At 39.6% G+C, this 14,606-nt stretch overlaps 1 protein-coding gene across 1 annotated transcript; it reads right to left on the reverse strand.

The window, feature by feature from the left end:
- Positions 1-2,781: 2,781 nt before the first annotated feature.
- hs3st3b1a (heparan sulfate (glucosamine) 3-O-sulfotransferase 3B1a) lies at positions 2,782-14,600 on the reverse strand. Its single transcript, XM_034894887.1, has 2 exons — positions 13,790-14,600; positions 2,782-4,669 (listed from the first exon to the last, which is right to left on the reverse strand). Exons 1-2 carry the CDS (start codon positions 14,281-14,283, stop codon positions 4,051-4,053), a joined length of 1,113 nt encoding a protein of 370 aa, XP_034750778.1. The 5' UTR covers positions 14,284-14,600; the 3' UTR covers positions 2,782-4,050.
- Positions 14,601-14,606: the final 6 nt, after the last annotated feature.

Raw genomic sequence — 14,606 nt, forward strand, 5'->3', positions numbered from 1 at the left:
GGCGACTGCAACAAATAGTGCTTTGAGACCACAGAATGAACATTAATGACAGAACTGCCTCTACTGGTTAGAGGGCACTTCTCCCTGCATACCTTTCCTCCAGGGAATCTCTGGTTACAATGCAAGGATTTCAGTGGAGGTGATGCAACATCCAGGCTTCACAACATCACAGTATCTGTTTGTCATTTGAACAATATGGACTGAAATACAGTTTGTTTATATTAACAAAACCCGATCAAAATGAAGCAAAAGTTTGCCTAATCATAAGGATTGGCACAGTGATGAAAGAAAAAAATTCAAGCAACTTCAAAGCTCAAATTAACAGCCATGTTGTGGGCCATATGTGAAATCTAATGATCTCATTGAACAGAGTTGGAAGTCTTGACCCTTTAAAGAGCAATGGGGAGATCAGCTGTCTTGCACAAGGTTAATGGTTTAAAGACAATGAACAAAAGGTTTTATCTTCTGGGAGCTTGAATTGCAACAGAATCCAGAGTAAAATAAATTCCTATAAGAACAAGATGAGAGTAATTTTAAGCGCATTATAATACCTACCAACTGCACACAAAGTAAAGCTATGCTGAAGCTTGAAGGCTTATTAGAGTCAGAGCAATTACTTAATAAAAAATGTGATTAAAAAGAGGTTTGACGACTCTTCCCATCTGTTGCAGCCCATGATGAGCTAAAAATAAATAGGTAATAATGAACAGCGCGTAACAGACTTAATAACATTCACGGCTGAATTCTGACAAAGGCTAAACTATAACTTAATTTATGTGAAAGTAAAATATGTTATGTGGTTTGAATGAATTTAACCTTGATTTTAATTTTGAGTGCAATAAAGTGTTAATAAGTCTAAAAAGTGCTATAGCAAACTCACCGCAACCTTCACAGTGAGTAACAATAAGTATTTTGATTATCAAAAGAGAATTGCTCCTCCTTCTCTGCTTTTTTGACAAATGTTGAATAAACTGTTGAATCTTACACAGCACAATCTGAAAATTCTGTTTTACACAAAATTGTCATTTTTATGTGCTGAGCCCTGGAGCAAGAAGAGAAAATGTACTAAACCACAGCTCTTGTGTTGCCCTTAAAAAATCTGCCTTAATATTCTTGTAAGAACGTGTTGAGAAGTGTTCAGTATGCTATGTGTTATGACAAGCTGTTTTAGATGCAGTCAAGCATTCACAGCTCTGAATCTTGCCAATGAGGAGCTGATGTACAATAGCTGCACATCTACAGTAGATTTGACCTGACAAGATGTAGTGTCTGTAATCTGTAATCTGTAATTTAGAAAAAAGCATCTGCCTTATCTTCACACGTACATTCTCAACCATGTTGTATTTTAAATTGGGTAAATCAAGCTGGTCCCACATTTGGAAGCCATTTTGGAAAAGGGATCGGATTTGGATTAGCTATGTCAGCACATGTATGTCAACTCCAACTCTACTGTCTCAGTTTTATGCTTGCCCTTCCAATCGGATTAGGATTAAGGGTTTGGACAATGCAGAATAAGAGATTAAGGGCAAGAGAGGAAGGCAATTGTCTAGCTTACTTCTGAAACAAAGTTTAACCACGGTAAGAATGATTATGTCCCCCTTCTGATTTGGGTGCTTTTTCAGAGATGCTAGGATGTCATATGCAGCCCAACCTTGTATAATAGTTCACACAATTCATGTGGGAGTAAAAAAAGTCACCAATCAAAATGTGAAAAAAGTTCTGAAAGCTCATTCAACCCTAGCAAGGTGCATTGAGAAACATGATTCTCTGCAGGAATCAAACTCCACTTGTCTCTACATCTGTTCTCTAAACCAAACAGTCTTCTTTTGAACTATGATGTTATGTTTTCTTTCACAGCTCTGATTCTTGTCCCCAGTGGTAGCTGCCAAGTGGATGTGTAAAATTTCTTGATGCACAGGGCTGCCAGGTGTCTTATTTTTATTGTCTTCCCAACCTTCAAACAACAGCAGCCGCCCTTACAACAGCCTTGAGGGATGTGCACTAACAGCAATTCCCAAGTTGGAAGCCTTGCAATTAAAGCACCCCTGTATTCCTGTAATTGCAAAGGGAGCTGCTTCCTGAGTGATCAGACTGCTAGGCTGCCACCAGGGAGACTAGTCACATCACCTCTGGTGGCTCCAGGTAAATAAAGGTGTTTTGCTGGAGAGTTAAATAAAGATTGTTCGTTAATAGAGCAGGGTCATTCATTTCTCGCTTGAACCTCAGTGCTACATGATGGATGGGACAGCCAGGTTGCTTGAGGCAAGTGCACAGACAACCTGCCGTGTCTGCCTTAAAATATGACAGATCATACTGACAGCAAATGCTTCTGGAATAAAAACAGATATGTGCAATAAACGGTAATTCTGCAACGGAATATTGTGTCATCAGCAGCATAATGAACATGATTATGTGTGTTTCAAGTCATGGCTCAAATACACAACAAGGACAAAGAATCTCCTGTTCACACCCACATTAACACATTTAAACAGTGGCTTGAAACCTGACCTCACTTCATATTGTCATGGGGGGGGGGGTGTTGGTGACAGCTAAAAGTAGTTAACACTGCTGTGCTGATTAGCCAGTTGATAGTAAATTAGACACAGCAGTACACCTTTGCCTGCAGGGATCCAGAAATCCACGTTGGGTGGGGGTAGTGCATTAAGGAGTAATACAACGACTATTTTTAAGAAAGAAAAACGACGACAGAGACCAACATTTTTAATATAATACAGTAAGATAGTTTGAATAAAGTAAAGTCAGAGATGAAAGACTGTTTAAATTTTGGTAAAACATATTTATTTCTTACTTCATTAAAAAATGACATCACTGCACCTTTTAATTAACTTCTCAGTCAAACTTGCTTCAATTACATGTTTGTAAAACAATGCACACAGCATCATAGTGCCTCTACATTGGGGTTGCAGTACATCATTATGGCATGACGTCTGTCTAAAATGTTCACAAATGTATGTCTATAAAGGTTGACTAAAACTCAACCATACATTAAATATACATGAGGAATTTTGGCCATAATTAAGTTTATTGTTACTTTTCTTCAGCTATCGCTGAAAGTAAACTACACAGATGCTTATTTCAGTTGGTGTATCATGAGTAAAAGCATCATTAACACATCTAGTATCATCTGTGATGAAAAATAAATTAAAAAAATAAAAGAAGCCATACAGGATGATCCATGAGAGCCATTTCAATACAGATCAATAAATGTGAATAAGCCATATGAATCAATTTCTTTTTTGTAAAGAGCAATACATAATAAGGCTTTTTGAAGCCTGAATAGCAGGTTTTTGGAAGGAAAAAAACATCCCAGAAGTAATGTGACAGGACCCTCTATTTTATCCTAATTAACATTCCTAAATGGAAATAAAGTCAAAACATTGCAGTGCAAATGTTTATTATTATATTAATTTGAAATTGGCCCAAGGGTCAAACATAAACTTACCACCATTAATGGATCCATGTTTTATTGCAGGGCTCGAGAGATCAAGGCAGTGCCATCACTCAGGTCTAATTGACATGATGAGGAGCTATTACTGTATTGATCCACCTGGCAAGTGGCACTGGATCAGCTGAGTCCTGTATCGACCTGACTAAGAGGGTCCACAGACCTTTGAGGGTCAGGCAAATGTTAAGAGGATATTACTATTTGTTTCTAAAGTTGGATCTCGTTCAGCTTAAGGTGAAGCAAAAGCAACATATGGAAAAGTAAAAGAAGAAGAATTTATCCACGAGGCCAAACAAAAGTAATTGGGGAAAAAAGGAATACTGACCCTGCTCATTATACCCGTAAGAACATTGTGCTTTTATAAAAATGTTTATGTACTTGATGAGAATTGAAACTAGAACATGAAGTATGTTGAGATCATGAATAAACCTGGTTAGGCAGCTTAGTGACAATAAATTATCATAAAATAGACTTCTGAACTTTTTACATATCCACCAAAAACTGTGCATACACTGTATAACAATATCTCTAGAGTGAAAATACAGAAAATGGACCAGCATAAGCCCGTCGTCATAGATTTCCTCTCAGTCCCAGCCAAAGTCATGACCAGTCATCTGGTAAAACCTGCTATTAAAGGGTTTATAAAAGTCCCTTAGCCTCTGTACCACCTCTGGGTCAATATTAGGATGGGTCCTGCCTTTGGTTTTGCCCAGGCAGTGTGGCTTGCTGTTCACCTCAGGTCTTTTGAGGCAGGGGAATCCCTTTGCTGGGTTAAAGTGGAAATGCTTCTCCGTGACCACCCTCCTGAGCCCAAGAAAGTCCTGGACACGAGCCATCTCACCTGCAGGGTCGCTAATCAGACGCTCTCCGCTGACAAACAGCAGCTGCTCCATAGGGAAGTACTGGAGCCAGCGCTCGAGGTGCTTAGCATACATGCCAATTTGAACAGCGCTCCATGTGGTGTCAATGAGACCCGCTGACATGTTCTTAAAGGTCAGGCTTTCGAAAGAGAGGATGTCCGGCTTCTTGGAGCGAGTCTGGGTGTAGTCTGAGATGGCCCGGGTGACAGGATCACGGACAACTACAATCAGCTTTGTATCTTTAGACATGGTGTAGATCCTTGCAGGGACCTCCTTGGTGACATAATAGCTGGGGGTCTTCTCCATGGTCAGCTGGCCCTCTGAGGACTTGGGCATCAATTCCCTGCAAAAAGAACACAAACACACTGGTTTACATTTGCATTATGTTTTTCAATCTTCTTTCCACTTTTCAAAAGTAAAAACTTACAAAAGCCCCAAAACAGGAAGATGAGATGAACAATGACACAGTAGCTCCCTGGCAGGTTTAAAGTACTGTCAGTCAGGAGCAGGTCGAGCATCATCAAGAAGACAATTGTGGACATTATGGGCAACATTAATAGAGTCTGAGGGTACCTAAAGTGACAGAAACTGGTAGGTAGGAGACCTATCAATCATTGCTTGTAAACACAATACACAGTTCAAAACATTTTTTTTTTATATACAAACCCTAAAGGAATACATTTATCTCCCACTGCACTATTTAATCTACCTAAGGACCTCAATCCTCTTTCAAACCCCCAAATCCTCACATTGAAATATTGCACACCTCCATTACATTATACAAAGGACGGTTTAACTGTAAATAGGCAGCAGCATACTACCAAATGTCATGCCACGACAAGATGACTGGGACTGCACCTTAATCCTCATATGTGTCTGTACATTTGTGTAACGTGAAGCTTTAAAGGAGCCTTTCCTTCCTTATGAGAAAATGCAAAGCTTGGGAGCTATTCCCATTACTGCATGTTCTCTATATTGACCCTGGACGGGTCTGGTTGGTCATAATATAGCCCGTTAACTGCAGCCCTGACTGGATAATGGCTAAAGTGAGCCAAGGGGGATTAGGACTAAGCCAAACACGCTAGAGCATTAGAGGGTGGTTGACTGCCTTGTTGGCTGGCTTGTCTCTGGAGAGAGAAGGAGAGAAAGAGAGAGATATGTGGCCACGACGATGAGACTCAATGGTAAGCAGTGAATCCATAAAAGATATTAAAGTGATGGGCATAGTAACACTAACTCCTGCATAGCTTTGTGAGACTGTGTCAGACAGGGATCACTCAACTCTATGCAACATTTCATGAGTGTATTTTGAGGTTAAGTTGTGTCAAACTGCACGTTATATGAAAATGTTCCTCATCTAGCACTCGTAAAAATATAACGCAATTCAACAACACCACAAACTGCTGGTTCAAGAATTACAAAAGGTGTGAGTTGTATGTTAACATATTTACAGTTTATACAGTTAAATACATGTAAAAACTCTACATTAGCTATAAACACTTCCTCACTTGTTATGTGTAAAAGTACTGGCACATGCAGTATTTCTTATAGTGCATAGGAAAGACGATTAATATATGCTGTACTATATATATATTATATATATACACATATATATAAGGAACACAACATCAATCCTATGTTTTTTTTCTAGTAGCAGAAAGAGAGAGATTCACACACACAAGAGATTCAACAGCTTTATTTATCAACTATATCCAACTAACATGTTGGTCCCTAAAGTCCTATACCTTATCCAGATTTGATTTCTTGAAAGCAAGAGATATCATGTGTTCTGCTAGATGGAAATAAACATGTGATGTTCAAGCATCAGCCCTCCAGCATAACACATTACGGTTAAAGTCAGTCAAAATGTCAATCTTCAATCATCACAGTATTTGGTATTATTCTCATGTTTTTATTGTGAGCCGTTGATCTAAATCGAACAACGGGAGAGCAGAGGAGCCATGTCATTAAAGTAATTACAATAATTTCCAACCATCTGTTGGTACACGCACAAGGAGCTACAATATCCCTCTTCAAACCTAGCAGCTTACATCTTACAAATGTATGCGGTGGAAAGGAGCCTAAAACGATCTGTGAGATTTTGCTGTGCAGAGCACTGGGAAAAAAAGCTTTTGTGATTATGGAAAAAGTCTGCATCACTCATACCTCATTAGTGTCATACAAACACGCAAGGGATTCTCTTTCTTATGCAACCTCATCAACTAATGTCACCTGCTCTTTCCTTTGTAGGGAGGCCCTAACTCTGACACATTTATTCCGCTTCTCTCTCTCTGAGTGTCTTAGTCAACATTGTATGTGGTGGAAAAAAACATAAACCTAATCAAGGTAATAGGTGTGAGAGATACAAACAACTCTATCAGAGGCCCCTGCAATTATGTTTTGCATCTCTTGGATACACACAAGCAAAGTGCTGTAGGCCTTTCTTGGGATGCAAGGGATGCACAAACTTAGTACAAATAAAACTTTCCACACAGTCCTAGAGCAAAACAATCTGTTTAAGAAGTACATGCATTATCCTTCTTAATCGAGAGATAGGGCAGGGAAGAACATCTCTGACTGAGCGAGGAGTGAGAGAGTTGCCTTAGGGGGGCAGATGTAGCAAGCTTTCACAATTTGTTGTGCTCAACAAACAATGTCGCCTGGAACTAATATGTTTCAGTGCATCTTCATCTGTCAATCAGCCTTGCAAAGAAGTTATTAATCAGCTTCAATTCAGTAAAAAAAACAAAAACTTTCCTCTTTTCAGAATTAAGCCACAGCGGACTGACTTTTGCCCCTTCATGAAATTGCATGTTACTATTTGACTTCAAAAAGCCAAAAACAATGCTTTAGTTAAATACTGTAACATCTAAGTGTGCTGTAAAATCACAATGCCTGTAATTGTTGCACTAAAATAAAAAAGTCTATATGGAGGATTGGGCATTTAAATTAACATCATTGGCCCTCTAACCTTTCCTGTTGAACTAGCAGCAGGGGCTGTGCAGATAATGAAGGAAGGCAGAAAGGAAGACTGTTAAGAGAATGAGATAAAGCAATAGAGGAAGGACTGGAAGGCGCAAAGAGAAGATTAGATGGAATCAGGGGCACTGTTGGAGGAGGGAGACTGCATAGGTGGACCCACTGACCAAGAAGCCTAAGTTTAAGTTTAAAGTCACCAGCCACTTTAGATGCTGCGTCTACGATTTGTTGTGGCAGTAGCACAATATAAATCATCACTATTGCAACAAACAGATATAAATCCAGGAGTGGTGTGTTATTTAATTTGCCTCTGTTTTTTGTCTGCTGGGTGATCAGGTGTATCCATTAAACTGACTGCTGGGGTGAAGGCATTTGAAAGCTGGTGCCTTGTTTACATTCACTGCTATCAGGAAGCAGGTTCAAAGGTAGGAATTTACAATGTCGCTGCGTGCAGCTTTTTGCTCGGCTGCTAGATGATGCCCATTGGGATGAGTTCACCAAAGTACGGAACGTGCATGGTGCAGTCTTGCTTGACTGATTAATTGGCATCTATAGTTCAGCTTTTCAGACCACTGGGACTATTGACTACTCCAGAAAAAAACAGCATTAACTAATGTTATGATGAGTCTTAATCTCACACTGCAGCTCTGAGAGGGTTTAAGCTACTGTGGGAATCGCTCTCGAAGTGGTGGTATGCAGCCACTTATAGTAATCATATATACTGTGAGATGATTTCCAGACGAAAGCAACTTTAGGGGAGGAGTTCTTTGGTCATGTCATGTGTTTGAAAGTCATTGTCATTGTGTGTTAGTCAGGACCTTATGTAATGTTGACTAGGATTCAGTATCTCAACAGCATTTCTGAACGATTGCAGAGAAGGACTTTTTTCCTATCTTGCATTGTTACTGTCAGTTTGCAGAACACAAGGCCACCAGGTCTGAGGGAGATAGGTCCAGTCGGAAGAGAGGAGGAGGACAAACAGTGTGTAAGACATGCTGTCTTCCCTCACACAACTGTCAGCCTTATATTAACACATAACAGTTCTGACAGTCCATTATTTATAGAACTATCAAGCACACCTTTTCTCATGTTGGTGGTGCTGGAATAACAAAAACCAACAATGTTAATTAAACATGATGTTTTTACACTCTTTCTGAAAAAATAGAATCGGTAACGCTTAATACAATCAATATCAGTATGTATGTACGGTTTGTAGCAGTGTTACAAGGAGATCCTGTGCCCTGCAGCAATAAAAACACAAGCACACAGTGAGTCCATAAATTCTAATAATTTAAAAGGGGTTTCCGCCCATTTTACACATCAAAGTCTGTTTACAGGTCTTGGAGTGCTCCAGAGGGAGCTGATAAATTGCCTTATGTGGTGTCACTTGAGTCAGTGCCGGTGGTTGAAGACTACAAGTTTGAAAATTAAAAAAAGTTAGAAAGTTCAGTTAGAAAAAAGTGAGGCTAGAGGCTCAAGGCCACATTAGCCACTAATAGCATAACACACTCAAATCTCTGACAAAATTGCTAGATCCATAAGGAAGAAGACTGAAAAAGACAATAAATGTAGCTCTGCTACGTAAATTTTAATCTTAGACTCTGAAAATACATTCAGTTAAAAAAGTCCACAGAGTAAACAGGGAATTCTGGATGTGACAAAGTGATGTCAGAGAAAAGCTGAAAGACACCAGCCAGCAGCTAAGCAACCACTAAACCAGTGATAAGAAAGACTTGGTTGAACAAGGTCAACAACACTAACCAATAAAAAGTAAGTCATGTGTTGAAGCAATAAAGGAACAGAAACTACCTTTAGAGAAAAACTGAAAGAAAAAACTACAGCTAGGGCCTGTGAGACGAGAGAGCAGGTGAATATAGCTTATGTAATATAGCATTGTTTACTTTGTCAAAACATCAACAATTATGATGTCATAGTTTCCATTTAATTGGATAAGACAATCTATTATTTGTGTCCAATATATGTAGTGATTGGTGCAATGAGGTAATTTCCCACAGCCACATACTGGTCTGAGAGGATCAGCAAAGCAAACCAAAGATGGCCTGGGCCGACTGGTGCTTTCTAAAGTTGCTCTGACTTGCTGTCAGGGTCTCCTCAGTGGAGAAAAAGACAAAAGCAGGAAATAACCGATTCTCTCTGAAGATACTACAAAGGAGAGAGATGAGGAAGTCAACAACTCATGGGGATAAAATGGAGTGAACATGTTTTGTTTCAGTGTTTCCAAAGTGCTGTAATAAGTGCTGGGGTTTGATAGATAGATAGATAGATAGATAGATAGATAGATAGATAGATAGATAGATAGATAGATAGATAGATAGATAGATAGATAGATAGATATTTATTGATCCCCAAAAAATGGGAAATTACAGTGTTACAGCAGCACACGTACATTAGTCACATTACACAGAATATCAATATAACTGAGATATTAGGAACAATATACATACATACAGTATACATAAAATAATACTAATACTAATAATAGGAATAAAATGTAAGAATAAAATATAAGAACATGTTGACAATTTGCTTAAAGCTAAAGCATAGGGGGTTGTTGTATTCTCCAGAATAGGCAGGGGAGGTGCACATTACCAGTATTGACAATCTAGTGGACTTATTCTTGGAATACTAGCATTTAGGAATATCTCTGAATATCATTTTTTCTATGAGTGGAAACAATATTATAGAGTCTGAAGTTTTAAAGTGCAAGGTTCTATGGTTTGTGGAAATATTTAAGGAATGTTTGAAACAAAAGCTGCATGTGTGAATTGTTTCTTTAAAGCATCTCATTATCGACGCAGTTTTCCCTTCTTTCCCTGTCAGTGTGCTGACACATTAGTTTAAGCTAGTGGATATACCTATATGGAGAGCTCTCTAACTTACGCCAATCCCCCTGTGTTCCCGCAAAGAGCTGAAAGTGTTGAGTAAGCAATATTCCACCAGTGGACTCACATGAACCTTCTCTTGGGAAAAAGGCAACTTTTCGCACAGAGATCCCTGAAAGTCAACTTTCAGGCTAAAAAGCTTCAAAGTGTAGTGTTGGAGTCTTTTCTAGGGCAGGTTCCAATGAATGCTCTTTCTGATGAACTCCTGCTGGGCCTCGTCAAAGGGCACTTTCACCCTTCTGAGCAAATTTGCATACAAAGTGAACGCAGAGAAAACATGTTTCACACTAATTGTCTGCTCTTTTATTGTCAGGGTTAATGCAGACCTCAGGGGTTCTCCAGCATCCCCTTTCATTGAGCTCCATAATACTGTTGCACTTTCTAAAGACTCACTTTAAATTTACTGCCCTCTATCTGCCACTGGCCTGCAGTAAGCTCCCCTGGGGCTCTGAGGAGGATTAGGCCGTCTTGTCTGACACCCTCAGTGAGTTAGTAAGAAGGCCGCTCATTGTTCTACACATGGAGCCTCAAGAAGAAAAACACAATCTCAGCCATTAAGTCACATCTACTGTATGGAACACAGATGAACTTGATTTGAGCATGCATGCAGCAGATGAGTATTGACTTGCCAAAATAAGACATACAGGAGGAAGTTGGTGATGTTATTAAAGAAAGGAAGGGCCAAGGCCTTCTGTGTGAGCGTGCACAATTGTCTGCCTGTTTCTTCGATCCTCCCTATGGGTGAGAACGTGCTGTATTGTGGTTGGCGTCCTGCTGTGCAGGGGCCTCTCCGCTATGTGGGGCCTCCAGCAGGATGGACACAGTAGACCTCTAGCGGAATGGACACACCAATCACAGCAGATAAATGGCGTTGGCACAACTCAATGCCACCACAGGAGCTGATAAGCCCACCCAGCAGACTGCTCCTCTCCCCAGACTACTGCATGCTATTAATCTGGGGGCAATGATGTGAAACATATGGGAAAACAAATCCAGACACAACTTCTCCTGGCTTTATGCTCTCGGCATATAGACTAACGTCTGCACAGACGGGACAGAGCACTGCAATGAGAAATGTTTCAACAGGCTTCAAAACTATGTGCCAAACTGCTAAAACACCATATACAAATGCTTATTTATTCAACTAAATTGTATTCGTCCAACATCGTTGTGCTCCCCCATAAAGCCAGGCGAGGATTTTATCTGGGCTCCACTAAATGATCATTAAGAATAGACTCGATGTCATGGTGGCTTGCTGTATGGGGTCAATCTGTGGCACAGTGCTCTCACTGTGACAACTCAAGCCAAGTTGTTTTAATTAGCCAGATCACCTCTCTGGGAAAAGAGGCCTTTATTATACATGTCCCAAGATGAAACAGTGTTCCACATCCACAAGCTGCCACTGTGAACAAGTCGCTGGCATGTCTCAATTATAAGTGTCTGCTTCTTTGACTATATCTTATGTAACATTACACTGGATCCACCTTTAATGATATCTTCACCTTCTTCTTCACTCATTGTTAACATCCACTGCCTACATTGGGCCTGCATTGTAACAACAGCGTTAGGGCTAAGTGCGATAAATAAAGAAAGATAAGATTATTTCAATTTGTACTTGCTTCTCAGTCTGTAGAGATGGACAAAAGACCACTTTCCACACACTGGTCATCCAAAAATGTCTTAAAACCTGTCCGGAAATTCTTAAAGGAGCTTAAGCGAGAAGTCCTTTGAACAATGCTTCGCTTCCCCTATTGTAGCTTTATAGAGCCAGCTTTGAAACAGTGTCTAGATCCTTTGACATTGCCTGTTAATCCCTCCGCTCAGTCAAAAGGACACTTGAAACAGCAGCATCTCTTATTAACAATGTGGTTGCTCTGATGCAAAGCTTTCAAAGCCAAACCATTTCCGGGAATGTTTTGGGTACACACAAGATCAATAATTTCCACAAATATGGTGTGTTTGTGATTTATTGCCACTAAAAGTAGCATGTTGTGAAACAGTGCAGCTGAGTCAATAGTAAAGAGCCTGCTTGTTGAAACTGTGAGGCATGGTACAAGGACAATAGTTGCCATGGCAGAGCATACAACAAAATGTTACATTACACAATGTTGAAGGTCTTAGCAGCCTATTTTAGATTGAACATCAAAAAAATGACTGCCACTGAATCAATACACTGGAACTCAGAATGTTGAATCATGACATGATGTAACTTGCTAACTCCCAACCATAAACCAAGGGTTGTTTCTCTCTTTGAGCTTTATCCAAAATTCATGTCAAATTTAAATGGAAGTTGTTTTTTTTGCTTTATCTCTGTCTTGTTGCCCACTTGTTTATAGATACTGTATGACAGCTCATAGATCCAATGACGTATGTAGACAAATGCCAGGATCTCTGAGTGAAGGTCACGCAAACAAGCAGAAAATTGTTGATAGTGCTGTGTAAATGAACATGGCTGAGAAGAGTTGCCTAAAATGTACAATTTAAGTTGTTGTACAAAATGTGGATATGTATTGTTGAGCCCTGTGACCTGAGGTATACTGACATTAGCAGGTTGATTGCACCTGCGGTTGTTAAAACTGTACAATGCATCATCTAGATGTTAAAATGTCCTGCTCGTTATGTGTATCAACAGATTATGGTTATTAGTCTCATGTTTATTTCTATCAGTAACAACATACCTAATGTATTAGTTTACTGTGAAGTCTGTTTCCCAGAGGTAAATATTACTTGTCACCCATGTTTTGTGTTCAGGCCTAAACCATAATGAAGGTTAGCAACATGACAAACTGTAAACATCTTTAGTCGCTGGTTTAATAAAGACAGTAATAGAGTGGGGTTTAAAGTCAGCTTCAGTTTACCATCCTTCTAAAGATTGACATAAATCACTAAAAGGTCACAGCACATTTCAAACTTCACTACAAAACCTTAATCTACTTTTAAATCAGCAATTCTTAAGATTGTGTTTGAATCTACCTGTAGGATCATGTTTTTTACCTATGGTATTAAAAACCTATGGTATTAAAAAAGACCTTTTCTAAATTTATTGCACTAAAATATGAATGAGCTGGTTATCACATTAGTTTTACTTTTGCAGAAAAGGTAAAGGGACTTGTCAAGATGATGTAATGTAGTAGTTATGGTGCAATATAAGAAAGTTAAAGGTTACAAGAAAATAGACTTTTAAAGGAGAAAATCTGTATTTAATTATTTTCTTTTTTGCTTTGAGGGTCAAATCCAGATGTTATACAGTAAATTAAATTTGCTTTTTATTTAGCCTATCATAAATATTCCAGCCTACTGCCTTGTGGTTTTAATATGGTCAACTCATATGATACAAAGTAGATACAAGTTGCATGATGGTGACACAAGATATAAATAAGATTTTTACAAGAGGAACATGCATGTTTGAATTTTACTTTGGAAAAGAGATATACTTGCGGAGAGCCTCCATAAGTACTGCACGTGAGATGCACTTATGCAAGGAAAGGTCTTTATGATATGCATTTGTTTTAATAAAGCAGAGCAGAGCTCAGTTCACAATAAATATGTAAATCTTTTAAAACAGCAGTGTGATGGGCTACCTGTACCACTTCAGTCCCTTGTCGTAGTTGCGGTCGAAGAAGTGCGGCTCCGCTCCCACCGCTCGGATGTCTGGATGCAGGCGCAGAAACTCCAGCAGCGCCCGGGTCCCTCCTTTCTTCACCCCGATGATGATCGCCTGGGGCAACTTTTTACTTTCCGACTCATTGAGGAAACCTGACATGGCATTATCATCCAACGCTTTCGCCTCGCCTCTAATTTCATCCCACTCTTCTCCTCTGCTGTCCAAATCGTTTTCGTTATTCAGCAAGTCCCTGGAAGCCCCGAGAGAGGACTCCTGATTGTCAACTTCTGAATTGTTTTCATGTCTGTTTACCGAGCCATACGCCAGGTTTGGCATAGTTGAGCAGTAGCCAACACAACAATAAATCATATACACCCAGAGGGACAGCATTATGCAGAACACAAATAGTTTGTTTTTCACGTGGGATGATGGCACAACATATAGATTGTGTAAAATCGGACTATATTCCATAGGACCGCCGTGAAAAAGTTACAGGCCTATTCCAGTAAACAGGCATTTTGGCAAAGGCGCCTCACTCCTCTGCCATGACTCAGATCCTGGCCAACCGGTGCGCAATTTCCCTTAACACAAACTATAGTCAGCATGGAAACTGAGAATGAATTGTACGGCGGGCGTTCACCTTCTGCTTCAACTCCAGGTCTGCTTGGAGAATAATTTTTTTTATTCTTGATACAAAAAATAAAATAAAATATAAGAAAATCACAAAACAGGCGATGGAAATATCGCCAGGTGAGCGATACGCGCGTCAGAGACCGAGTTTGTCTCCCATCACT

The sequence above is a fragment of the Etheostoma cragini genome, chromosome 15 (assembly GCF_013103735.1).
Source record: "Etheostoma cragini isolate CJK2018 chromosome 15, CSU_Ecrag_1.0, whole genome shotgun sequence".
NCBI lineage: Eukaryota > Metazoa > Chordata > Actinopteri > Perciformes > Percidae > Etheostoma > Etheostoma cragini.